Below are 27,500 nucleotides of genomic sequence, written 5' to 3'. Positions count from 1 at the left end.
GCTGATTGTAACGAAAACACAATGATTCTTAGTTTCAGATGATTTTACACTAATGAAAACAAACAGAAGTGGGCTCTATGAATCCCCCTAAAATCACACACACTGGTCCTTTAATGGAGAGTATCAACCGGAGGAATATTAAAGTCTGTTTCAAAGCTCACGCTATTGTTTTAAGACCGACACGAAAAAGTGGGATCGTATCTTTTAAAAGAAATAGATCTTTCAAAAAAAAAAAAAGAAGCCAAAATTTGGTCCATAAAAGTATAAAAAGATCAAAACAACGTGCCGCGTGAGCCGACATGAGGAGTTAGGATGTCACTCACGTCGAGAATGTATTCTTGTATCAAGGCGTGAAGGATGACGGCAATGAGAAGGTAGAAAAACACAGTGGCCACATCTTTAGGACCGTACTGGTAGAGGTTCACCGGATCGCTTCTCTCATCTGCAACAAAAAGAGAAAGAACAAAAAGTGAAGCGCCGAGACGTTTCTTTGGAAACTCAAGACGCGAGGGGGGGGGGAAGAAATGCAGTTAAGTCGAGTCATCTTCAGAAATCTGATACGATAAACTGAACCCATGATCCTCCGCTCACCGAGAACTTGTGTCACGTTGTACTGGACTGTGATGAACATGATGGCAAACTTGGCCGTGACCTGGAACACAGAGACAGAAACGGGATCAATGGGCTGATTCTGGGTGCATTTTGTAATAAACGTGTGTATAATCCTCTTGGATTTGTCCGATGATAAGAAAACCTACTCTCAGGTCCTGATACCTTTTTTTCCCACATTATCATCATCATCATCATTTCATGCAGGATCCTGAATTCACTGAGTTCCCACAACTGGGGTCTGGGGACCTCCAGGGGCTCCTAGAGGGGTCTCTCGCCGTATATTTTAAGTTCAGTACCTTTGCTACCATCACTCTGCTGAGTGTGTGCAATGAGCCTCACCTCCCCTGGAGTTGTAGCCATCGATAACTCTGTACCAGAATCATAGCTCATCTTGATCTTCACAAGTAAATACCAAATCTGATTTAATGTTCACAATATTTTCAGTCTGCTCGCTGGGGACAGGTCGGTAATGTTGTTTCATTCAAAGTCAGCTGATCGGTGTGATCAAATGTATAGCATCACTATAGAGGCCACATGCATGTATTGATCTCCTATGGAGGAAATGCATTAGCAGACTGTGGTAAAAAAAGGACCTAATAGCTGTGCCAGTGGGGGCCTCCTCGCCATCTTCTTTGGCGATCAGTGAGACACATGAGAAGGGAGAGAGAGAGAGGGAGAGGGAGAGAGAGAGAGACACGCTCGCGCCCTGCCCCTGGAGTGCTGGCTGTCATGTTAGCTAACGATAGCTAGCAGCAGCAGCTAACATCACTCGAGCTAAACAACAAGCTCCCCCCCCAAAAAAAACAACCCCACAGTACCTCGAACATCAGGCCGAGGAGGATAATCATGGCCAGACACGACACCATGTCGGCGTGGTTCTGGATCACAAACTCGTGGCTGAGCACCGGAGGGCTCTTGTTCTTCTTGCGGAACCCCATGGCTCACACCGACTCGGCTCTCGACTTCTCTGGTTCAGGGGCTGCCCCCCCAACACCACCACGACCACCACCACCACCGTCACTGAGTCTTGGAGCTAGCTTAACTTGCTAGCTTAGCTGCACGTCTCAACGCCAGATCGCGCACAGTGACCCGGTTTTGCTCGTGTGTTTTAAAAGCGGTCATGAAGATGCGTCGCATCAGAACCAAACACTTACAGCACAACACCCACTTTTCTCTCTCTCCCCCCGCCCCCCTCCAAACTGCCTGGTAAAGTCAGATGACAGGCCCCTCCCACTTCAAAAAAGTCCATTCATGAACCGCCCAGTGACGTAGAAGGAGAGCCCGGGTTCGTGGTGCATTCAGGGACCCCACGTAAGCGTCCGTGTTTCCTAAATTAAAAACAAAAGAGTTGGATGTAGCTGTAACAGTTTTAATGGCGCATACAACACGATATCATCTGAAATTATAGGTCTGTTGGGAAATGGTATTATATGTAAATACAACAATTATTCTGTCTTATTGTGGATTTTTTACTTTTTTACTTATTTAATATTCTTGACTGTTTTATTACTTATTTACCTATTTATAATACTTGTTTTGATCTTGTTGCACTGTCCACTTTGCTGCTGTAATCCTGTAAATGCAGGATAAGTGCAGTCTTTGTGGTTGTATTTGTATAGTGTTGTATTTTCAATGGTATCGTATACAATATCTACTACTACTGTTCTACTGAGCTGTAATTATAGATTTAATTATGTTTAGCTGGTGTATTACCATTTTTAACTACTTTACACTCCATTATATTGTTATTTTTACTCCACTACATTTAACTGATATATACCTTACAACTTACTTTTTGAATAAAGTAAATATAATCAACATTATTGATTGCTATATAATGAACTACCCAAAGCTTTACAACTGAGTTACAAGTAGTTCCACCTGGATCAATAGGACTAATAATCAAATAATATAATGTATTAAAAGAGTGAAAGGGTTCAATGTGCATAATAAGTAATTTTACTTTTGATACATTAAACAAACACTTTTGTACTCGGGTAAGATTTTGTATGCAGCACAGGGGGAGCTGGGGATCGAACCTCCGACTCATATTTAACCAAAAGGGTCCGGGCTTCCACTGCTCGTGGGGTATTTTGGGTAATTTTTTTCACTTTCATGTCACTACGATATTGTGTCCACGACCAGTGCGCACGATTTAGAAGGAAAACCAAGCCAATGACCAGGTAATAAATAAAATGGTGGCGGCATTAACACGTCTCCTCTGACTTGATAGTGAGTTACGGACAATTTACGGAGAAAACCGAACAGTCAGGTAACCATAACACGGAGTTCAAGCTCCACGACTCCATCATTGTTGTGAGGCTTAAGGGCTCACCTAGCCGGGCTAATTAATTAACCGTTAATTTAAATTGTCTTTGAAGTTGTAGGAGTTTAACACGAGTGTTTAACAGGCGTCGTTATATTAGTTGCTAACTTATATTAGTTATATTGGTTCCTCGAGAATTTGCAGCCTAGCTTTTTAGGTCGACACACACTCACCTGTTTAACGAAACACTTTCAGCTCTTTGCCGCTAGAGGTCAGTATGAGACAGAATCGGGATAGCGAGACCTAACCCCGCTTCTCTCGCACCACTACAACGTGACGCAACTTTACATTAAATGCAACAGTACTACTGTGTCATAATATCGTGGTTATGATTAAATATGATTAGCATATCGGGTGTTAGCATCGCCCGGCTAGCTCAGTCGGTAGAGCATGAGACTCTTAATCTCAGGGTCGTGGGTTCGAGCCCCACGTTGGGCGGCTAGCTTTTTTCCTCTGTTGTGACGAGATTGGGTTGTTGAACTATAACGAGGTTGTGTTGCTGAACTATAACTTTTGCGGCAATAGTTTCCGTTTTATCTGAATTAATTATATTTTACGGGGTTTCCAGTATCTTGAAACCTTGTCTTAAATCTGTGGAGGAGTGGAAAACGCTTGTCAGTGACCACAAAACACTGCATGTAAAGTTAAAAATAATCTAACACTGGTAATTGTTAGTAAAGTGTGTTATAATGTCTGCTAACTTCTATGGCAATTTAAGACGGTTTTGTAATGGATTGCATTACATTAAACATTGTATTTCTAACATTGGGACGCTTCATATAGGGCTGGGCGATACAGAGAAAATTAAATATCACAATATTTTTACAAAATCTCGACTATTTGTGCTTTCACAAAAAAATTACACAATGAGATGATTTTTTGATAAATAGTAATCAGTAATGTGGACGTAATGACTAAGTGTGTAAAGGCAAATAATAGAAAAACAGCCTGGTATGTCCAGAAAATAACATCACTTCACTGAAACGCAGTCTTTAAAGGCAGGAAAAGACACATATATGATATTACGATATCTAGTCTCATACCACCATGTTGATGTAATACGGATATATTGCCCAGCCCACATTTATAGACGTTTATAGAAGAGTAAACACCTTCCATCAGTATCAATTACAGACATACAAATTACCAAAGAGTAGAGTCAGCAACTGATTCAGTCAACATAGGAGCATTATAGGAAAAACATCAAAGACTGTAATAATGTCAGGGTTATTATACAGGGTTTTGATACATTAAGTGTTTCTATTATTCTGATCACTGTGTATTTTTCTCTGCTACTGAATGACACCACAAACTGGTCCTCTTATCCAGTTTGTGTTTAATTATTCATGATCACTGCTGCAGCACAGACGTTGAAGAGGAAACCCCTAATCAAGTTCTACACAAAGCTCCTCCAGCGTCAAAATTCTAATTAAAGTATGAATAGATACATTCTGATTGTCCTTATTGTATTCGCTACATTTAGCTCAACACGGGCTTGATCTGTTTGTGTGCTCGGTTAACACTCACTGGTCCATTATATATTACGGTGGTGAACAACAGTAATGTGTGACATAAAAAGGCAGAGCTTCCTTAAAAACGCAAGGTTCTCTTTCTCTCTTTTTTTTTTTTTTGCAAACCGAACTGCCGAAATAGGTGAGGAGCTACAGCCTCTTCTTTCTCTGGAAGCAGCCAAGAGGGAGGGAGGAGTTTAAACAAAGGCCCTCTCCACATGAAAAAAAAAAAAAAAAAAAAAAAAATGGAGGCTTGTGCAGAGAAGCCATGGTGTCCTGCTCCTCACAGTCTACATGCTGCCATTTCTACTCTTAAAGCCTTCCAATGAGACAACTACGGCCAGGTTCTACACGTGGAAGCTTCAAACACTGTCACACTGGCTTTGGTATGTCAAGAATACTCCTATTAATCATGTTGTTGTGTGGTTTCAGGCCTAGCTCTCTGCTTATTTTATTTTTTTTCCTTCCCCTGTCTCTGACACTCACAGTGCTGCCCCTGCCTGCACTGAACAAAGATAATTACTCAGGAAACATTTCAGCCAATCAGACGCGGCCTTGTATCCCGCCTGCGAGGAGAGCGACCAGTCAGGATCCGGCTAACATCACCGGGGCCTGATCGCCTTGCCTGAAGAGCGGAGCCTTCCCTCGGCTGAGGGCTGAGAGTGTCCTCCATGTTTTATAAGTGTTGACATAACAGTGTGTCAGGCAGCCATGCATCCACAGAGGTAAGCTCTGTCCTTTTTGTTTTTGTTTTTTTGTTATCTCAACTCTCTGATAACAACATGGCTTCCTTCTTGTCGTTGTGGTGACTGTTGGTTTCTCACGATGAGTGTGCACACCTTTAAAAAAAAAAATCTGTTTAGTGTGCAGCAGCAGAAGCAGCAGCAGCAGCAGCAGGAGGAGGAGGAGGAGGAGGAGGAGCTGGGGTGGATTGGAGGCCTCGCCAGGCCTCACCGCTCCACAGTGCTGAGGAGGAGGGTGGGGGGTTGGGTAACGACTCTCACCCTTGCTCTCTCTCTGTGTCTCAGGGTCACATGGGTGCCCCAGACAACCAGGCTGCCATACAGGAGGCAGAGTGGACCATGGAAAATCCTTTTCCTTTTTTGATAATGTAAAGGAGAGTTAGATTTAAAAATGGCACCCACACCTCCTTTCTGTTGTGGCAGTCCTGTGTTGCAGCCTGGCAGAGAAAGAATGAGGGGGGGGGGGGATGGGCAACGTAGGAGGAGGAGGAGGGCGGGTGTTATGTACCCTTTTTTTTTGTAAGTGGATTGGCTCTGTGCTGTTTTCTTGTGTGTCATGCCAGGCCGGGGAACAGACGTCGGGGGCAGCAGACGGCTGTGTGAGCGCAGGGCATGACTGAATCACCGGCTCCGCAGTCCAAATATATACGTGCATGTTAAAATTAAATCGTTTAGGAAAACTGTGCGACTTTTGTACACATTAAAGAGAACCGTGCAGGAGGCACGGACGTAGTTTTCTCCAGGAAGAGCAAAACATGACACAAGCCGTTTTGTGGAAGGGCGAGTCGAGCGTTTAGAAATAAGACCTTGGGACCTGACTTCTATTTACAGCCGTAGGCCTTGAGTTCTGCAGCCCCGGGGCTTTGCCCTTCTCTACAGACCTATTGTGAAACTGCTTCCTCCACACTCCAGTCGTCAGACAGTCAGTGGCCATTTTGTGTTTTAGAGAGCTCTTCTTACAGATCAGACTGCAGGGACAGAGGAACAGCATGAGACCTAACAGGTTTTTACACCATGTGTGTGTGTGTGTGTGTATGTGTGTTTGTACGTGTTGTTTGCAGATCGCGCAATATTGTCTCTTATGGTGCTGTGGGTTTTTCATTTTCACACACATTAACAGGCATTATTATGTAAGATACAGATACAAAAAAAAAAAAGGAGTTCTATGATGTTTTCTAAGAGATCTGCACAAAGGCGAGGCGTACATGGGGACTCTCCACTGTTTGTTGCCTTTTTATATATATATATTTTTAGAGCACTTGCTGTACATTGTGTTACATAATGTATCACCGTTTTTAGCAGTCTCAGCTGCGTGGGCAAAAACAAAGAGTGCTTTCTTTCTCTTGTGGCCTGACGCGAGGCGTGTTTCGTGTGCACGGCGGACAGAGAATAGAAACGTTACAATCGGTGTTTCTCAAGACTTAATTCCCTCACAAGCAGAGGTGAACTTTTACTGTAATGAGTCGACTCCGCGGCGGCGGATCCAGCCAGTGATATAATTGCCACGCTGATAGTAAGAAATGTCAGCGATGTGCAGCGTCGTTGGGGACAAACAGCGCAGCGTAGGTTGAATAGCAGAGCCACTGAGTTATGCATCACACCCACAAATATATAATCTCCCAAAGGGCCTTTTTTTTTTTTTATCAAATCCCCTCTGGTTCAGACCGTCGTAATGAAGAAGGGCGAGCAAAAGTAAAGGAATATTAAGGCGTCTAATGCGGGGGGGGGGGGGAAATCTCTGCATTGCAGCAAAAAAAAAGCTTTTTTTTTTTAAGAGGAAGAGGGGAGCCTGCACACTGCGATCCGTGTAGCATAGCACAGCTGACCAATAATGTTCCACCCCGTTGGCCCTGCAGCCAATTGCAGCTGCAGTTGAGGTTAAAGATTGACAATCAGAGGCAGAGCAGCAGGGAGAGCAAGGGCCTTCTGGAAAATTCCACAGCCATCTTTGATTCGCCCTTTACAGCCTTATGTAAAAAAAAAAAAAAAAAAATCCAGGTCAAACCTTTCTTTCATTCAGGATATTCTGTGCTTAGTTTAGTGTTGATCCATTGTTTAAACCTTGTATAGGAGTCGTGCTAAAACAGGCGTCTTTAACTAGTTCAAATCCTGATTTTATTCAATGTAAACTAGGATCTTCTGCTTTTTAATTCTGTTGGTGTTGATAATAACCACTTCTTCATTTGTCTGCATGCGATCGTTGGTCTTGTTGAAGCTGAATGTCTCTTGTCATTTATTTTTTTTTAAAAACCTAATAATCTCTCTGGGGTTTTTTTTTTTTGTGCAGCACAGTGAGTCGGACGTTTTCTAGTCGATGGTATTAATCCCAAGAGTTTCCGGTGGCAGTTCCAGAGCAGAGAGAGCACAATAATGATGTTTGCGTTGAATGGCTTTCCTCCACTGCCACACAGAGAGGCCGTTCGTCTGCTTGATGTGAATGAAGTGCACATTCTTTAAAGAGCACAGCACAGCTCTGCCGGGATCTCGGTGTGTGTGTGTGTGTGTGTGTGTGTGTGTGGCTTCACGTTGATGGTCTCTCTTTCTTCAAAATGAAATCTAATTCTATGACAGCAGTATTCAGGGAAGGAGGCAAGCCAAGATCGAAGACATAAAAAAAGAAAAGGAAAAGAAAAAGAAAGAGAGATGACTGCTTCTCATTTTGCTGGATTTTCGTCACTTGTGTTCCTCCTCTATCTCTGTGAAGGTTTGTCTTGACACAGCCGGGGTGGTTTTTTTTGTTGTTGTTGTGTGTGTTAAATGTTGGGACTGTAATCTCCACACATCTCTCTGGTCCTCCTGCATGGATGTGCCAGTGCTCGAGTCTGAGCCTCGGAGTGGGGGATGGGGGAGAGGGGGGAGGGGAGCAAGCTGTGGCCTCCATTTTCTGTGACGAGAGAACCCTGCTCGTCTCTCACAGGAGTGGAATCTAAAGGCATTGAGTCAGTGTTTTTTCCTTTTTGTCCATCAGGTACTACTTGCAAGAAGGGGAATACTGTCAGTGTTTTCTTGATCCCGCGTCTCTCTGGAATACATCCCAGAATCTGCTGAGGATTTATTTGCCTTAACTCTCCCTGTGTGATGGATCATAGCTCCTGATCTGAGAATGTCCTCTGGATCAGCAGACTTTTTCACTGTTGGTCATCATGCTGGTAGTTGCAGCAATGTCTTGCCATTTTAAGTGTGTGTGTGTGTGTGTGTGTGTGTGTGTGTGTGTGTGTGTGTGTGTGTGTGTGTGTGTGTGTGTGTGTGTGTGTGTGTGTGTGTGTGTGTGTGTGTGCGCGCGCGAGCGCGCATTATTCAGGGCTGTGGCACGTTGTTCAGGAGCTCTGCCTGGTGACGGTGAATGTTCTCTCTTTTTCAGGGCTGTGGTACACGTAGCAGAGCGGCTTGGCTATCGTAGTCTTATTTTCATGTGGGCCTCGTTTGTTCACTCAGTCCGGAACAGGAAGGCCCCGGGAGGGGTTGGTGTGTGTGTGTGTGTGTGTGTGTGTGTGTGTGTGTGTGTGTGTGTGTGTGTGTGTGTGTGTGTGTGTGTGTGTGTGTGTGTGTGTGACTGTTGGCAGCCTGAAACACGATACCCATGTGCCATATTTTTAAAGAAACTCTGCGGCCATGTTTGCCATTTTCTTCAGAAAATACAGGTTCTGGTGCATTTGTCCTTTTTTAAGTTTCAGTCCGAGAGAACGTGGAATGTATCTAGAACAGCCTTGAAGTGTTGGCTTGGTCTCGGTATCTGGTGTTTTTGTCTGGTAGAAAGAATGTAATCATCGTTAAACCAGAATAGTGTAGCAAACATGAGTTTGACTTGGTATTTAAATGAGTATAGGTTGAACCGCTGATGTGATCACATCTAATCTCTCTGAGTTGGGTTCGTCAGAGCTGAATCATTAATCTTTTTTTTTTTTAGGACGTGTGTTTTAACCTCTCTATCACAGAACTGACATTTGATCAACTTTGTGTGGAATGTCTCTTTAAGGGAGGAGGAGGAGGAGGAGGAGGGGATGTGAAGAGCATTCCTTTACTTTCAGAAGAGAGAGGGAGGGAGGGAAAAAAAGAAGCTTATCCCACAACTGTGGTTGACCTTTGAGTAGCCTGTGAAGCCATCATCCTAGCTGGAAACCAGAGCTCTGAACCGGTCAAGTGTGTGACCTGTCAGGGGTCCTCGGGAGTGTTTTCCACCCGGGGCTTGTGAATAAAGGCTACATCCTTGGAACAAGGCCCTCTGTTGATCTGACAAAGAAGGAGCCAAATACTCAAAAGACTTTCATTTATCGCCAGACTCCCTTTATTCTCATGCTTTAAAAAAAAAAGAATCTTTTTCTCAGAGGAGAGGAGATGAGAGCAGGACGGGTGACCTGGGCATGTTGGGGATTCAGTGTTGTTCGGATTGATTGATTATTTATGGGTTTTGTTTTTCTATGATATTCATTTTGTTTACATCAGCTTTTGTAAACGCAGCAGTCGGGGGGAAAAAAAACGTCATTCTTATGTAACTCCACCATTATGTACGTGGATATTTCCTAAATAGTAAACAGAATTGCTGATAGTGATATATATATATATATATATATATATATATATATAAAACATGACACGGGCCACGAAAGCTTTGGCTATACATGCTGTGAAGATACGGGACAGACTCGTTCCCAGAGACCTGGTTTTCAGCTTGTGAGCTGGATCTCTTGCTGTTGGTCTCTACGGATGGGGTCCAACTCCTTGGTGTCACCGCGTTGTTACTGAAGGGGCTGGAGAGGGAGCAGAGACGCACGCTGTTTATTAGTCACAAGACAGTATATGTAGTGTAGAGCAGCCCCTCATGACCCCCGTCCCCCCCCGTCCCCCCCGTCCCTACTACAGGTCTATGCACTACTTATTATAAGCAGAGATCAGGACCTTATCGCACGACACTCTATAGCTGCAGTTCCTGCTGAGGCGGCGGGGTAATAAAAAACGGCCTCTATGTGTTGTTGTGAATATCAACTTGTGCTTTAGCAGAGAGAGAGAGAGAGAGAGAGGAGCGTTGCCATGGCGATAGTTGCCATTCTCCCTCTCGGAACATAAAGAACATATTCGGACCTCGTTTGTCACTGATAACGTGGAGGAGGATTTCTGAACTTGGGGGTGGGGGTGGGGCGCAAGATGTCAGGGATGTGCTGAGAATCAAATGAAAACAATAACAACGGAAAGCCTGCAGAGAGAGTCCCTATTGACGGGTCCTCCGGGACCCGGGCGCCTTAGGTGGTGTTCCACTTGTTTACTGTTATGCCGATGTGGTTTCAGAACACCCTTTCTGATTCTGTGTGTGTTTGCCTCTCTTGTTTCTTGGGTGGCTCTCGTTCGGGCGCTCCGCAGTCTGGCTGAGGAGGAGATAAAGACGGAGTCCGATGTGGTAGAGGGGATGGACGCGTCCGTACGATCCAAAGGTAAGCCTCCGAGGCCGAGCGCCTCGCGTCCAAAGAGTTCAACGTCTCCGAGACCGTGAGCGGTTATTTGCTGTATGTTACGGAGAGCGGCGTAATGCATTCTGTTGGTCTCTTAGGACTGCAGAGATAATCCACTATGCCTGGCTGCCTGCCTGTTTTTAGAATTTGTGTCAAGTATCAACACAGTCTTGTTAGTTCAGAGGCAGCCCTGCAGCTATTTGTTACTGTAAAGCTAAGATGGAGAAGGGGCATCCTCAATAATTGCTTTAAAATCAGTGTGATTGCCGTCAGTGCTTGATGAGCTGAGCACTGCATCCGACTATCGGATTTCTCAGCTGGAACTGACTTGAATTTGCACTTCCTTGGTTTCTCTAAGCTCTAAGAATGTCGGATGATGTGTTAAGGTTTATGTTTTGTTCCCTTTCCTCTTTACATATTCTAGAAATAGCTAAATTGCTGCCATGGCACCTGTTTTTAATCCTCTTAAGCGCATGTGACGCGTTGCGTGCCCTAAACAATGCAAGCCTGTCTCGCATCGCGCGATGACCCGATTGTCTTTCCTGCCTCCAGTCCCTGATCCACCGGGGTCAGCGGAACGAACCGTGGCCCCACAGAAGAGAAAGGTGTCCAGTCCCACCCATTCGTCCAACGGGCACTCTCCCTCGGACACCTCCCCCAGCCCTGTGAAGAGAAAGAAGAAGCCCGGGGCCATCAACTGTCACAGCAAAGACCAGGTAAGTGACCCAGGGTGCTCTCTTCAGGACCTGGCGTGCTCTCAACGGCTGTGGCGTCCTCTCACTCCAGGAAGTGGCGTTAGCCAAAGAGATGGAACCAAGAATAATCCTAAACGAAGACAACTTGAGCCGGCAATAAGAGCAATTAACGTTGCATTAAATCCGTCGTTTCAGTCTCGGACTAAAGCGACTTAGACCTTTAATCTTAGCTTAAGATTTCTTTAGTTGATTAGTCATTTTTATATTCTCATGCTGTACATATGTAATTTAAGGGATAGCCGTTCGTTCTCAGACGGTCTCTCCTGGAAGTCGTTCGTATCGTTTAACACCCGAGGAGTGCCACATAAAAAAAAAAAAAAAAAAAAAAGTTGTGTAAAATAATGAGGAAGAAAGAGCGCTCGAAAGTCCTCTCCACATAACTGGCCGATCGGGGGCCTGACGTGTGAAAGTCACATTCACAAAGTTGTCTAGAAACTCACCACATCGCCTGCGAGAGACACACCAACTTCTGCTTGTGTGTGTGTGTGTGTGTGTGTGTGTGTGTGTGTGTGTGTGTGTGTGTGTGTGTGTGTGTGTGTGTGTGTGTGTGTGTGTGTGTGTGTGTGTGTGTGTGTGTGTGGTTTTGCATATTTTTCTAAACCACCTCTGGGTCATTTATGTCCTGCTGTTTGGCAAAATAGAAGTGTTCTGCACATTGATGGCGTATGACTCTGATACAAATGTTTCTTCAGTATTTGCTTGCCACATGAACGTGTTGCTGAGTGATTCCTTTTTACCCGTTGAACTTGCACAAATATGATGTAATATTTTGACCGGCGCTGTAGATGCTTTGATCGGCAAATTGAGCTGCGATTAAATTGCACCACCACCCGTATTGACTGAACGCCTGACACTGAGTTGGTGTAAGCTTTAAGACTTACACTTAAGATGTTTTGGACTGTGAAGCATCCTCCTGAGCTGTGAAAGCATCAGCTTCTATTCATCCACCCGACGTGTATCATCAGCAGAGAACCGTATCATGATATCATGCATTGTGTCAACTCTCAGTTGAAATGTGAGCTTTCTAATCGTAGCATCAAGCTCACCCTCTAAAACCCGTTGGGTTGCTCTTGTTTGACTCTCAGTAGAAACAGTCACATGACCAGATAGTAAAACATGTTGTGTTTATAACCATCACTTCCCTCTCTGCTGCTTCCCCTGCTTCCCCCACCGTATTGCTGTCTTGTTTCTGTTGCACTGCACCTTTTTTGTGTTCCTGCGTGTTTTTTGAAACCTGCCCCCTTTGTTTTTTCTTGCCTGCATTTCAGTCAGAGCTAAGACATGGCCCCTTTTACTATATGAAGCAGCCAGCACTCACCACAGACCCTGTTGATGTTGTACCGCAGGACGGCAGGAACGACTTCTACTGCTGGCTGTGCCACCGCGAGGGCCAGGTGCTCTGCTGTGAGCTCTGCCCCAGGGTGTACCACGCCAAGTGCCTCAAACTACCAGCCGAGCCCGAGGGCGACTGGTTCTGTCCAGAGTGTGAGGTATCTCGCAGAAGACGCGTATGTGTGTGTGTGTGTGTGTGTGTGTGTGTGTGTGTGTGTGTGTGTGTGTGTGTGTGTGGCTGTACGTGAAAGATTGTGTGCGAGTGCACAATCTCGCTTGCTCGGGTTGACTAAAGGGGCGTCGGACTATGTGTCGTGTGCAGCTTCGGCCGGACAGAAGGAGCTCGTCGGGGGGGAAACCTCCTGCTTTTTGTCTTTTGCGGTTGATCCTAAAACCCTACAGACCTCTTGGCCCGTCCACGACACATGGTGTGACACCCCAGCAAGCTAGCTGCTCACACTGCAAGTTTGAGAGATGTTTAGAGGATTTGAATGTTGATCTGCGAGGGAAAGTTACTCTGCACTTCTGTTCATTGGCAGAATTTTAAATGCTTGTATTCGCTAAATCCAAAGAAAGCAGGTAATATAAACTGAACAGAAGTTGAGATGTACGTTCATGTTCGTTCCAATGGGCCTCATTCACCAATACGTTTATTTGTTCTTGAGAAAAGTCTGTGGCAGACTCCGGACATGCTCTTAAACCACAGAATAGTTCGTACCTGTTTCCTTATAATGAGGAATCCCTTTGTCCTCTTGAATTCAAGGTGTGCCTGTTGATCTAATCAGCAAAGGTAAACGCCCTGCTAATCTCCATGAAAGGTCATGAGAATGAATCGCCCAAACAAAAGTCTAAACGGGGAGGAGCACACCGATTTAAAAAAAAAAAAAAAAAAACAACAAAAAAACAACAAGAACCTTCTGAAGCGGAGGTACTTCTGCAGGAAGTGGATGCCAAACAAGTCGTCATATTTATTAGTGGATATGAAATAATAAGCAACGCAAAAAAGTGTGGTTAAGTGTAAAATACAGCAGAAACCTCTTTTTGTAATCACATTTGTTTGGGTCAGATTAAATTACCATAATAAAAAATATATTTTTTTTATTTCTCTTGCAGATTATGACCTAATTGATATTTTAATATAAAGTAATGAAACAGACAGTTTAGCTATTTAATGAATTTATAGACTACTGTAGTTTAAATTATAGTTAGGCTGTAGACTAACACATTATTATGCTGTTTATATACAGCTAACATGCGACTCCGTATGTAGTCATGTATGAAAGAACCTAAAATGATCACTGCTGGAGGACTACTTGATTACTAAAATTAAATATTAATCTTCATTAAAAACTAAAGTGGGTTTTAAGAAGACGTTTCTCGTCAAGATCAGTTGGTGAATGAGGTCCAATGTCCTTTTGATGTGTGTTAACGTCATTATGGGTTTATTAATGTAATCAATTATTGAACGTCTTTTATCATTGTTGCAGAAAATAACAGTTGCCGAATGCATCGAAACCCAGAGCAAGGCAATGACAATGCTGACAATAGACCAACTCTCCTACTTGCTCAAATTTGCACTTCAAAAGATTAAACAGCCTGGGGTGAGTCTTTTAAAGATCCGTTGAATGCTGGTTTGAAAAGTGCCTTATTCTCTATGTCTAAGAAGACGTTTCATATCGGAGCGAATGTGTGATATTGAGCTATATGAATAAGATTGATGTGACTTTACTGTGGTACGCAAACACACAAGTCCAGGAAATGCATCCAGGACATGAGACTTGTTTTGATCAAACGTATTGATTTGTTTTTTTTCTTTTTCATATTTGTCCAGACCGAGCCTTTTCAGAAACCCGTGTCTCTGGAGCAGCACCCGGATTACGCAGAGTACATTTTCCACGCGATGGACCTGTCTACTTTAGAAAAGGTAATGTTCTCTATTTCTGTTTTGATTTGAACATAAAACGTCTTTTAAAAATGGAGACTAAAGGTGTCGATTGAGCAGGAAGGGACAGCAAACAGCTGTGAAGCCTTATTGTGTGTGTGTGTGTGTGTGTGTGTGTGTGTGTGTGTGTGTGGACTTGATTGTCCACCAGATTCCAACATTTTTCTTTTGCTCACCAAAACAAAAAAGCAGCACAAGAACATTCAAATGTTGTAACATATAGAACAAAGTCCCAAGATGCCGAGTACAGTTCACCAGAAAATATACAGATACTACAAACAATTTGTGGCCCAGCTTTTACAATATTTACATCTTTTCAGTGACGCGTCTCGTCTTTGATTTGCTTATTTTCACTTGTTCAATAGAATATCAAAAAGAAAATGTACGGCTGCACTGAAGCCTTTCTTGCTGACATGAAATGGATCTTACACAACTGCATCATCTACAATGGAGGTGAGCCATTTTGACCTGATATGAGCGATCCCTCTACTCTGCTAATTAAAAATATTAAGATTTTCACCTTATTCCAGGTAATCACAAATTAACAGCAACCGCAAAAGTCATCGTCAAGATTTGTGAACACGAGGTAAAGACGCTTCGCCTAATATGAGCAACTATTCTGTCTGATGAGATTTATAGATTAATTGTCATTCATTATGTCATGATGTATTTCCAGATGAATGAGATTGAGGTGTGTCCAGAGTGCTACCTGTCTTCATGCCAAAAAAGGGACAACTGGTTTTGTGAGCCATGTGTAGGTCCTTACGCGATCTTAAATACTGTATTCAAACATTTTTAGTTTTGATGGTAGACCTGTGAGGTTTTTGATTTATTTGTGCTTCGTCCCCTTATAGAGTCCACCCCACCCTCTGGTCTGGGCTAAGCTAAAGGGCTTTCCCTTCTGGCCAGCAAAAGCACTTCGGGAAAAGGACGGGCAGGTAGACGCACGCTTCTTTGGGCAACACGACCGGTGAGAAGAAGCTGTTGAGCATTGTAGAGGATCTATAGCGCTACGCGTTCAGCTTGTTGGACCAGAACTAAGTCCTGAGTAGTCACCCTGGTCACTGTGAATTTGATGGATGTTTTGTTGTGCTTGTATGTTAGGGCCTGGGTCCCCATCAACAACTGCTACCTCATGTCCAAAGAGATCCCGTTCTCTGTGAAGAAGACAAAGAGCATTTTCAACAGTGCCATGCAAGAGATGGAGGTTTATGTGGAAAATATTCGCAAGAAATTTGGGGTATTCAACTATGCACCCTTCCGCACTCCCTTCACACCCAACAACCAGCTACAGATGCTGCTGGACCCCTCCAACCCCAGTGCCGGTACCGTGAAAACGGAGAAACCGGATAAACTGCGCTTCAACTTCGATATAACGGCGTCTCCTAAGATGGTCCTCGGCAAGAGTTCCACGCCCAGCGGCATGGGCCAGAGGGTCTCGATGACGGACATGCCCCGGTCTCCCATGAGCACCAACTCCTCGGTTCACACCGGGTCCGATGGGGAGCAGGATATGGAAAAGCCCGGCAGGAATCCTGCCTTCCACTACAGCACCGGAGAGGAATCAATGGACTGTACTGGTAAATAAACAGCGATATTTTTATAGTAGCAATTTATTAAATGATGACATGAAAAAGGGGGTTGCTGGTGGAGTTGAACTTACAGAAAATGTACGGAGGCTTTACAGAGGCTTTATTAAAAACTATTTTTTTGACATTTTGTAATTACAGCATCTCCAGTCTCGGGGAAGATGGGTCCTGCAGGCAACGCGGCAGGCAGCCCGAAGCCCTTTAACCCTGGACTGGTCCCCAAGCAGGAGAGGACCGCAGGCACAGGCGGCATCCTCAATCTCAACCTGGGTCAGTTCCAACAGCACAAATACGCTGTCACGATGACGCCAGAAAGGCCAACAGTCCCTGCCGCGTTAGCTTATGCTTGGAATTTTGTACTGATATCGAACCTGTTCCTTTCAGATCGGGTGAAGGCTGAGATGGATCTGAAGGAGCTGAGTGAGACCGTGCAGCAGCAGCAGCAGCAGCAACATCAGCAACAACAAGGAGCGTCGGCTTCCCTTCCCACCCCAAAGAGACCCATCAGGAGCCTGGACAAGACGATTGAGAGCTGCAAGGCACAGCTCGGTACATATCCAATCAGTACAAAAAGATTGAGATTGATACAGTAAATTATGAGTGACAGTTTTCCCAATTTTTATATTTTCAACACTTTAATGTTTAAAGAGGACACATGTGATCTCAGACAAAGTGTGGCTTTATTCTTTATTCCACGCTGCCTGACAGAAAGTGTTTTTGACTCTTTTAAAACGTGTAATCAATAATGTGCGTTTCTCCATTCAGGGATAGACGAGATCTCTGAAGACGTGTACAAAGGTGTGGATCACAGCGACTCCGACGACTCTGAGAAATCCGACTCCAGTGACAGTGAGTATCTCAGCGACGAGGAACACAAGCCAAAGACCTCCGCCCAGGACGACCGGGACAAAGCTGAGAGAAAAAGGCCCAAAGCAAACACAGATGGAGAGATTAAGGAGGCGGTTACGGGGAAAGCGGATAAAGCCGCGCCTGAACTTCTGCATAAAGACAAACACGGCGCCAATGGCCCTGACAGGGGCCTCCAGGACAAGCCCAGGACGCCCCAGTCGCAGCCCCTCGCCGACAAACCCAAAGCCCAAGAGGAGGGCAGAGCGGCCGCTGCCACATCAGCGGCCGAGCAAGACTCTGATTCTGAAAGAGAGCTGGTGATCGACCTGGGAGACGAGCATGGAGGCCGCGACTCAAAGAGGGCGAGAAGAGAGCCCGGCGCTTCCGCGGCTAAAACTCTCAAAGAGCCTAATGTTGCCAAGCTGGAAGGTGAGGCCTTTGACGTACCGCGTCCATCTTCTCCCCGTGGTTCTCAGTAGGACGTGTGTCTCAGTTAGAAGGACGACTTGGGAGGAAATAATCCCCTTGAAATGTTGGAACGCAAAGTAGTGACGTGCAGTTTGAGCTTCAATGAAAGTACTTTCCAGTTTCCTTATTTATGCATTCCATGGATCAGTGATTCATGTGAAAAATCACCATTTATACTTTATACAGTATACAAACGTCATCACCCTTTCCTTAAGAAAATACCATTACTCTTTGTGGGTACAAAAAAGTATTATTAGAAATATCAATTGCCATAAAACTCACAAAAAGGAACATTACAACTATCTTTTGAGAGTTTAGTCACGTACAAGTTTATCAGATTTTGTGAAGCTTCTTTTGGTGCCACAAAAGGCTTTATCCACATTTCTTTTTACCTTCCAATACCTGTCTAACTCCTCCACTTTTACACATCAATCGTCTCAAAAACTCCTGTTCCTTGACTCCACAAAAATGGCTTCAAGTTAACTTCTACATTTAATCCTCTCGGGCTTATTAAAGTGCCCAATTTAGAAATCCAGAATGCGTGACACTGATGGAGAAATATTATTATTGTCCTGCTCAGGTAAACTGGCTTCATCTGCTGCAGCAGCTGCTCCGTCACGGGAATCCGCCCCTAACCTGAAGGACACTTCGCAACCCGCCATCACAGCAGCCCTCAACCTTGTCTCCACCAACCTTGCGCCCAGTGCCACCGCAGCTACCAGCGGATCCGCCAGCGCACCCTCTCCTGCCTCCACCTCGGCCTCCACCACGTCCCCCGTCCCCGCGGCTCTAAAGAAACAGCGCCCTCTACTGCCCAAAGAGACGGCTCAGGCCGTGCAGCGAGCGGTGGTTTGGAATCCAACCAAGTTCCAGACGTCCTCTCAGAAGTGGCACATGCAGAAGGTGCAGAGGCAGCAGCAGCACGGAGAGCAGTCGCCGGTGCAGACGCCGGCCCAGAGTCCGGGTCAGGCCCGCAGCCCGCAGCAGGTTCAGTCCCAACAGCAGAACTCCTCCAGTACCCGCTATCAGACCAGACAAGCTGCCAAGGGTATACACACCAGCATGATCGGTCATCTGAACATTAAACATTAAAATAAAAAGATAAAATGTGAATTAAAACAAAATCCTCCTTCATCCCCTGCAGTGCAAAAAGACGTGCCTCAGAGTACTTCCTCATCAACAGCTGCCCAGGTCACATCTGGCAGCTCCTCGTCAGGAGACGTGCAGATCCCCACCGGCTCAGCGGAGGTGGCTGCGGATATAGCCAAGTACACAAACAAAGTAATTTGACTCATTTTACTTCCTATAAATTGAATAACTGTTCTCTTCACTTCATTTTTCTGGTTAAAACTGTCGGCTAATATCGCATGTTTTTGCAAAAAAAATCTGCAGATTATGGACACAATAAAAGGGACAATGACTGAAATCTACAATGATCTCTCCAAAAGCACTTCAGGAAACACAATTGCAGAGGTAACTTCTGGCATATAGACCGATGCTTTATTTAACGTCATAATAATACTTGGCACTTTTTTTTTTTTTTTAATCTCTGTGTTATTTTGCCACAGATTCGACGACTAAGGATAGAGATCGAGAAGCTCCAGTGGCTGCATCAACAAGAGTTGTCAGAGATGAAGCACAATCTTGGTAAGTTGACAATACTACCGAATAGTAATATGAACGCGCACGGCACGAGTTTCAAGCCGTTTTCATTTTGTCTCCCTTTTTTAAAAACGCAGAACTGACGATGGCGGAGATGAGGCAGAGCCTGGAGCAGGAGAGGGAACGCCTGGTGGCCGAGGTGAAGAAGCAGACGGAGGTGGAGAAGCAGCAGGCGGTGGACGAGACCAAAAAGAAACAGTGGTGCGCTAACTGCAGGAAGGAGGCCATCTTCTATTGCTGCTGGAATACCAGTTACTGTGATTACCCCTGTCAGCAAGCCCACTGGCCTGAACACATGAAGTCCTGCACACAGTCAGGTAATATGAGCGCACTCACAGCACACTAGTGTGCTCAGTATGTACATTAAATGTGAACACGATCTGTTGTTGAGTCATGTTGAGTGCCGTGATGCACAAAGTCGTCACACAATGGTTGTTAAAGATAATTGGCAAATACCAAAAGTTGTTTTATTACAGTAAATTAACATAATTTAAAAAAAAATCTGCCAAAAGATGCACATAAAACAACAAAAATATATGCTCAAATATTTTATTGTAATTTATTATTTAAAGCTGAGTTGATGTGAACGCTTCCCCGGTGAATTGTTTCCTGTTGCAGATGAAGCGCCCAGTATTTGTACTGTGATCTGAACTGAAATGTTATTTGACATGAAAGACGCATAAAGTTACTGTGTACTGCACTGTGGAGGAATATACAGTGTGTGTGTGGGAGTAATCCTCCTGATGTCCACCAGATTTATGTCAAAAAATTAAAACGTTTTTGTACTTTAATGCCTGCCTTTTTCTTGTGTATTAAAAAAATTCTAATTCTAATTTCCTTGTTACTTTTGTGAAATAGTGGATTAAAGCTGTTTTGGTAACTTGTATATAGGAATAACCTTTTATTAAACTGACTGAAGTACATGAGACGGATAAGCTGTGAACAAAATCTGGTTCCTCTTCCTCCTCTTGGTGCATTTGAAAGATTCCACCGCACCTGAAGGGAAAAACAACGCAGCTGTCAATCACTGCTCGTGAATTCTGGTCAAACTGTCAAATATGAATCGAGATTCTGTTACTGTATTGCTCATATATCTCCTCAAATGTTTTCAGAAACATATTTTCAATGAACTGTTTAGATGTAAAATGAGAACGTTTGCTCTGGCCGGTTTTGGCTCGACTGTTTTCAGAATGGCGGCAGGATCACAAACTTCCATATACACATAGTGACAGTTTAAGAAAATATGCTAAACATTTTTTTTTTTTTTTGTTATTACTAACTGCATCTTTAAGAGGATTATGTATTTTCAAAGACAGTCTCCATCCACTTTCTCTTGAGTCTGATGTTATTTATTGTTTTGAAACCGACAGATGTTCTCACTGTACTGCATTCAATTTTTTTAAATATGGGAAATGAAAATTCCAAGGCAGCTCCTTCTCCATGCTTTCTGTATTTGCACTACAGCGTCATGCAATAAATGTCAAATGTATAATGGTTATGACATCATCCGAGACCAATAAACTCACCCAGCTCCTCTCAACCGAAGCACTCATTACTTCAAAAGCTCATAATGTATCTAACCAACTGATAAAAGCATAACTTTTCAATAATCCACACAGATTACCTCATCATTGTTTTATAGACTCAGCCCTGCCTCTCTCTCTCTACCGGTGTGTGGGGGGGTGAAGAAGCACATTCTGCGGATACACGGTGTGGATGTTCTCCGTTTATATCTTTCTGTTTTCCCTTCCAGCCACGGCTCCGCAGCAGGACCCAGAGGCAGAGTCCAACTCGGACCCTTCGGTCAAGTCGTCAAGCCACTCTCCTCCCAAGCAGACCCTGCCCTCTGGAGCGGGACCCTTATCGGACAAAAGCAACTCTCCCACATACGTCGACAAGAGCAAGGACAGCGCTGGCGTTACTGTGACCTAACTGCTACACTACAGACACTCTCGCACGCTTTGCCAGGCCGCTGTGGGGCTCGCCGCGTCAAGACACACGGCGTCAAAACTTGGTGCTTGAAGGCCTGCAGCGCTGTGACAAATCACTTTTATTTTTTTTATTTTTTTTTTCCATTCCCATGTGTACATCTGCTTGGTGGACTTTTTTTGTTGTCGTCGTTGTTGTTGTTATTGTCATCTCTCATTCGCAGTTTCCACAAGTCTGGTGTTCAGGTGGATTCACAATGTGAAAGTAGTCTGTCTTGAGAAATAAAATGTGAGGTTGTATGTTTTCATATTGTAGTTTTGTTATAGCTCTGTTACCACTTTGTTTCAAGTCTGAACAAGATTGTATCGACTCACAGAATAGTTACACTTTTTCAATGCTGCTCTTAAGTACTTAATTGCTGTATCATTTAGTGGATTTATCTCAATATTATGAGACAAAAAAACAGCCACCAACAACAGTTGATATCCATTCATCATGGTGCCATCAGAGGTATGTTGAGTTATGCAAGTTTAATCTTTGTTTTAAACCATGTTCACTTCATGTCAACTGAGATATTTTGAGTAATGCAAGTTTAAACGTAATGTTTTCAACTATGTCAGCGGGGGCAATTTTTGGCTCATACCAACTTTGTATTGTAGTTAAACATTGTATAGACATACATAAAAAAAAAATATCTGTGATTTATAAAAAAAAAAAAAGAACTGAAAAATTTAAACTGTACAAAGTTTTTGTAAGAAAATACCTGAACAATATTTATAGTGTTATATGTTTTTATAGTATGTTTAATGAAATCACATTTCTATGTGTCTAAAAAAAAATTAATAAATTACTTCATATGAATGTCAGCTCTAAGCGAAGGCTCTGTTTAACTTGTTATCCAAAGCTGGTGTAAATCCTGATAGGACTGTCTGTAAGAGTTGGGTAGGAATAAATAGAAACTGCATTTTGGCTGGACATTATTTCCTGTGCGCATGTCTGTTTTGAGCTTGTGTTCGTGTTTACATATTGTACATATACAATAAATGGACTCGTGAAGAAAAAAATAAAAAAAATGCTCTGATCAACCTAACGCGGTGCACCCTTGATTCATTTTAGACCCTTTTTCTATGCAAATGAGCAACGGAGGCAAACGAAGCGCTCGCTGAACAGGAAGTCACGGGGCTTTCCGAGGAAATCTCGCGAGATTACGAAAAACGGCAAAGCTATGCAGAGGAAAATGGAAGGCTGTGCTAGCTTACTAGCTGGCTAGCTGAGCGAATCCATTATATAACTGGAAACGAGTCGTTAAGATTCAAGGTACGATTCCAGTTTTTCTTGCAGTGTTCACGTACATATCATGCAACATGTACTTATTGTCCCGGAACAATTAGCTTCGCAGCACGTAGCATTTATTAGCAGCTAGTTTAGCAGCTGGTGGCTAACGTTAGCTTAAATTCGGTGCAGAGAGCAGTGTTGGTCGTCGCCAGAAAAGAGACTACTGTATTCTCTTTGCGGGATAACTCGGGTGTTTGCGGCTTTGCAGGACAAGGACGTTTCGTTTCCGCTCTTTCACAGTCGACTGAGATCTGGCAGTGACATAAGTAAGGGCTGTTTATTCGTTCGTCTGATTTGCTAACGAATGTAAATTTGCATTTAAAGTACATAGACGTGGTTTAGACTGCCCAGGTAGGTCGTCACTCCTGTGGATAAATGCACCATCGAGACCAGGCCGAGTCTGCGCCTAGACTTAAAGATGGGTCAGATCTTCAGGCCCACAACAGGAAACCAAACGTTAGATAATGTAAACACTGGGTATATTCAGTAAATAACGCGGTTGGAAACAAGCGAAAAAATGTCAAAATTGGACAGCCGTGGATTAAAATAAACGTTAATTAGACACAACGCAGGAAACGGTATATTTCATCACGTGTTCCTTTCGTTGAGTGTTGTTAAAATGCACTCATTTGCTAAGCAACGTGTTCAACCCAGTTAGTTTCACCCATGTCAACATGTGCATAGCTGGCCTTACAGTCCGCTATTCTATGATGACGTTATTAAACATAGAATGCAGTACTAAGGAAGTGGAACTTTGATATTCCATGTTTTTGCATGTCAAATGTTTTATGAACTAAAGCTCCAGCCTTCTCACACAATCAAGTTACTGTTATGGTTTGTGTGTGGGGCTTATTTTTGCCTCGTGATTTAATGCAAATGCCTTGTGGTATTTCCCCCCCCCTCAATTTACCCAGCTACAAAGAGAGACAAGTGGAATGAGTCTTTTGCACGTCCTGACATTTAGGCCTTTGCAGCCACCTGCTAATTTATTTCCCAGAGGCACCTCTTTTCTTCATTTAGTCCTCATCCTTTAGAACTTGTGTAGTAACAAATTATGTCTCTGTGTGTTGACAGCGGTGTGACCCGTGGATGCCGAAAATGGACCCGATGGAAAATGACAGCGTCACCGATGGTTATAATGCAGGTAAACCAGATTCTTTGGTCTGTGAGTTTCTGTGACGCACAACCTGTCGCTATAGATGAACACGAAAGAGATTTATTTTTGGTTGGCTGTGTTTTTCTTTCTACAGAGGAACAGCAGAGCCAGTCCGAAGAGGCAGAGTCGAGTGTTAGGCCGACCATGTCTCAGGTTAAGAAGTCCTGGGGCTTCAGGAGGACAACCATCGCTAAACGAGAGTTCATGGATGAAGTCGGAGAGCTAACTCACAGTCCTCCGCTTGTACGCAGAGGCCGAAGTCGTCGAACCTACCAGACGCCCCCGCCCACTCCAGAAACCTGCACCGCCCAGAGAGCCAATAGTGCAACTAAGAGTGTTCTCGATGAGCTCGAGTGGTCCGCCCCGTCGTCGCCGGTGTCGGAGGAGAGCAAGCCGGCCTCCGAAGCTTCTGCGGGAGGGAGCCTCGACCCCAGCTTATGGCAAGATTTTGGCTCTGCCTTCCACACTGCCTTCTCGCTGCTCGGCGGGAACGAGGGCCTGTCGATGGAGATGTCAGATGCACTGGCAGTTCCTGACATTTTGGAGGCCGCCGATGCCTCCGAGGCTCCTCCTCCAGAGGATATAGAAGACACAGAGGCGCCCGATGATAATATCGAATCGGCCGATGAGATGGAGATCTCGCAACCCGTTACTCCTGACAATGTGCCGGGCGGGGACATCGACGATGTGGTGTTGATTTCTAGTCAAGAAGAGGACAGTGATGAAATGACTCTGATGCAGATTAAAGAGCAACTGGCATCGAAAGGCAGGCAGGGAGACGCGAGAGCTAGAGGGGGGAGAGGTGGAAGAGGAAAGGCCAGAGGAAGGGGCAGAGGCAGAGGAAGGGGAAGGGGGAGAGGTAGAGGGAGGGGCAGAGGGAGGGGCAGGGCGGCTGCGCCTCAATTGAGCGTTGTGGATGACGAGGACGTCGATGATGAGGTGGTGCTTGTTCATCCGGCCGAACAGCAGCAGCTGCAGCAGGAGGAAAAAGAAAACGGCTCTGCTGAAATAGAGATATCATCCACTAACTCTGACGTCACTCTAAGTCCCACTCAGCCATCGAGCTCAGACTACATAGTCATAGACACTGATTTAGACCAGATCACTGATGCGACTCCTGGCCAGTATGACGACGCGCCAGAGGAGGAGGAGGAGATGGAGGAGGTGGAGCAGGAGCGGGAGGAGAAGAAGATAGACGATAAGAGGTGTTCAGGCATATCTGACGCAGAGGGCTCTGACTCCAATGCTCTGTACTGCATCTGTCGACAAAAACAAGATAAAAGGTATGTGCTCATTTCACACAATGCACAAGATCTCTTGGGCTTTGGAGGTTTGCATACCTCAACCATCTGCCTGTTTCACTTCCTGATTTTTCACCGCTTGCAGGTTCATGATCTGCTGTGACGGATGCCAGGAGTGGTTCCACGGCGACTGTGTCGGTATCACTGCGACACAGGGCCGTAAGATGGAGAGGAGAGGGGAAGAGTACATCTGCCCTCCTTGCTCTACAAAGAAGCAAATCCAACTACAACCGGAGCTTCACGTTCAACCGGAGCTTCACGTTCAACCGGAGCCTGAGCTGAGCTACCCTGAATGCTTGACACTGAGTCCTCCTGGTGGAGAACAGGAGGGGCATGAGGAGCAGCAAGACCTCAAGGTTAGAATTCCATTTTGGTTGCCAGTGATCTCCAGATAGCTTATTGTACTTAGTCGCTACAATACAAAATGATACAGCTGTTGAACTTGTTGAGGTAGTTTTTAGGTTGAATATTTCTCTAATTCCTGTGTGACAGCAAGTGTGAGATCACAGTGTTAGTTTGCCGTTGTGGTCTAAGATGAGACTCTGGTTTCAGGAGACTGTATTGGTGTTTGAGGAGGAGGAGGAGGCTCCTATGACAAGGCCTGAGCCTGTTCTTGAGCCTGTTCCAGAGCCTGTTCCTGAGCCTAAGCTTGAGCCTAAGCTTGAGCCTAAGCTTGAGCCTAAGCTTGAGCCCGAGCCCGACGCTGAGATGGAGACAGACGGCTCGCTTCCTCTGTGCATCGGACCCAGGTGCTCCAGACAAGCCCTACAGGACTCTGTTTACTGTGGCACTGACTGCATCCTGCAGCACGCTGCCGTCACCATGAAGACTCTCTCTGGTCCAAAGGTGCCCAAGCCCAGAGGACGGCCCCCGAAAAAGGCCGGCGCCGCCAGACCCACCACCGCGAAGGTAAGCGGCTTCACAACGGAGACTCACACATTCGAGGGCGACGTTTAAAGTGTACAGGCAATATATTTCCCTGCTGAGTCTATCTGATCTGTTCTATGCTGTGAAGTGAAGTTTGGTTTTTGACCTTGTTTTTTTTTTTTTTTTAAATATTGTCATCACAGGGTCAGAAGTCGGGTAGGATGTCTAAGAGATTAGCAGAGAAGGCTGAGGAGGAAGGTGAAGAGGAGGTGAAGGAAGATGATGGGCATGAGGAGGCTGCGTCTCCCGTAGCCTGCGACCCCAGTCTCACAGAAGTTCAGGCCACTTCCATACCATCATCTAAGTTAAACACAGCGTGTATGTACCATTCGCTACTCATACACACTCAGATCACACAGCAGCTCACGCACCATGCACACAGTGCCTCTTTTGGGCATCACAGATTTTCCTTCCTCTATGAATCGTGGCACTACGTAACACAATCACACACACACACACACACACACACACACACACACACACACACACACACACACACACACACACACACACACTTGGACACCTACTCTCTCTGGGATGACTGATAAGTAGCAGGGGTCAGCAGTGGGTAAGTATTTCACTTTTATAGTTCCTTTTTTGTTTATTCGAAATGCCCAAAATGTACCAAAAAAACAGCCTTGGCTAGTCGGTGATTTAAGCATTCGACAAAACACAAACTCATTTGAACCAGTCTCATAACTGGTTTAACTGGAAAATGCAAAACAGAGCAGCTGTGTGCCGGGCAGCGGCGGGTAGGCAGGGTGCTTCACCGCGTCTTTGGTACTGAAACGCTGCTCCGATGGTCATTTTGTCTGACTTTGCAAAAAACTCCAAAAAAGGTTTTCACTGAAAGGAAATGACAACCACGGTTATTTTAGAAACGTGCCTCGTACAGGGGAACAAAGCTGCTGGCCTTCCACCGTATGACCGATACTTTACAGTCCTGGGTTAGGTAGGGTTTCTCTCCATGACCTGCAGCTGCAGCGCACATGAAGCATCCACTACGTTTCCACATGTTCAGCTTAAGCCAACCGTCACTCTCCTCACTTAGCTGTGCGGTCACCCTACTTGCAGTCTTATAATCTGGAGTCTTGAAGTCGTCGTGGGTTTTTTTTTTTCACACTACATGACCGACCGGCGACATGGAGTCGCACCCTACAGGACCTTTCACCAGGAGAAAGTGAGGAATCTCCAAACTGCTGCTGGTCACAAAAACACGTGTGAAAAGTCACCCGGTAATTTGCGTAACACCAAAACCCGTAGTCGTGCTCGTTGATGTGGTTTTTGGCTCGCGTATTGACAAGCTAGCCTGTTTACACACACACACACACACACACACACACACACACACACACACACACACACACACACACACACACACACACACACACACACACACACACACACACACACACACCCCTACCTCAAGATCGGATCAACGAGCCAATGCCGATCTGGGAGCTCGTCCGTGGAAAAGCAGGGCTAAAGTTAAGATGTTCACATATAGACCACATTGCTCATCATTTGAAATATTGAACCACATTTTTGCACATTTCATTCGCTACATCTTAAAGATATCCGAACAACTTTTTTTTAAAATAAGATACTCAAAAGTTTGA

The 27,500-nt window shown here is 44.8% G+C and overlaps 3 protein-coding genes and 1 non-coding gene across 16 annotated transcripts in view; 3 read left to right on the top strand and 1 right to left on the bottom strand.

Moving 5' to 3' along the window:
* zgc:113278 (Translocating chain-associated membrane protein 1-like 1-like) overlaps positions 1-1,780 on the bottom strand; it is a 5,595-nt gene extending 3,815 nt beyond the window's left edge. The window contains exons 1-3 of the mRNA XM_068729711.1: positions 1,431-1,780; positions 592-652; positions 324-442 (exon numbers count right to left, since the gene is read on the bottom strand). Coding sequence (XP_068585812.1) covers positions 324-442; positions 592-652; positions 1,431-1,550 — 300 coding nt within the window. The 5' untranslated portion in view covers positions 1,551-1,780. The remainder of the gene's footprint in view (positions 1-323; positions 443-591; positions 653-1,430) is intronic.
* A 1,523-nt stretch (positions 1,781-3,303) lies between these two features.
* Positions 3,304-3,376, top strand: trnak-cuu (transfer RNA lysine (anticodon CUU)). The gene has a single exon. It is a non-coding gene; the product is annotated as a tRNA-Lys (tRNA).
* Positions 3,377-4,667: 1,291 nt separating this feature from the next.
* On the top strand, positions 4,668-22,252 carry LOC137886950 (MYND-type zinc finger-containing chromatin reader ZMYND8-like). Of its 13 annotated transcripts, none has more exons than XM_068729671.1 (21): positions 4,668-4,835; positions 4,938-5,174; positions 10,548-10,618; positions 11,189-11,352; positions 12,660-12,881; positions 14,211-14,324; positions 14,555-14,647; positions 15,031-15,118; positions 15,178-15,251; positions 15,342-15,419; positions 15,520-15,635; positions 15,770-16,245; positions 16,396-16,524; positions 16,639-16,803; positions 17,020-17,532; positions 18,152-18,619; positions 18,716-18,852; positions 18,964-19,044; positions 19,140-19,218; positions 19,311-19,550; positions 20,987-22,252. In XM_068729671.1, exons 2-21 carry the CDS (start codon positions 5,161-5,163, stop codon positions 21,163-21,165), a joined length of 3,501 nt encoding a protein of 1,166 aa, XP_068585772.1. In that variant the 5' UTR covers positions 4,668-4,835; positions 4,938-5,160; the 3' UTR covers positions 21,166-22,252. The 13 variants fall into 13 exon arrangements, with proteins under 13 accessions (XP_068585772.1, XP_068585778.1, XP_068585774.1 ...); XM_068729677.1 differs by having other exon boundaries at positions 4,670-4,835; positions 12,738-12,881; positions 15,196-15,251; XM_068729673.1 differs by having other exon boundaries at positions 4,670-4,835; positions 15,196-15,251.
* Positions 22,253-22,388: 136 nt separating this feature from the next.
* Positions 22,389-27,500, top strand: part of LOC137886917 (uncharacterized) — a 28,739-nt gene continuing 23,627 nt past the window's right edge. The window contains exons 1-6 of the mRNA XM_068729612.1: positions 22,389-22,479; positions 23,572-23,641; positions 23,748-24,936; positions 25,040-25,310; positions 25,507-25,863; positions 26,025-26,199. Coding sequence (XP_068585713.1) covers positions 23,587-23,641; positions 23,748-24,936; positions 25,040-25,310; positions 25,507-25,863; positions 26,025-26,199 — 2,047 coding nt within the window. The 5' untranslated portion in view covers positions 22,389-22,479; positions 23,572-23,586. The remainder of the gene's footprint in view (positions 22,480-23,571; positions 23,642-23,747; positions 24,937-25,039; positions 25,311-25,506; positions 25,864-26,024; positions 26,200-27,500) is intronic.

This window comes from Cebidichthys violaceus, unplaced genomic scaffold (assembly GCF_023349555.1).
Source record: "Cebidichthys violaceus isolate CVI_PGR_0920_01 unplaced genomic scaffold, fCebVio1.0.p SCAF_47, whole genome shotgun sequence".
Classification (NCBI taxonomy): Eukaryota; Metazoa; Chordata; class Actinopteri; order Perciformes; family Stichaeidae; genus Cebidichthys; species Cebidichthys violaceus.
Note: the sequence above shows the minus strand (reverse complement) of the source record. Positions and strands in the feature narration are given on the sequence as shown.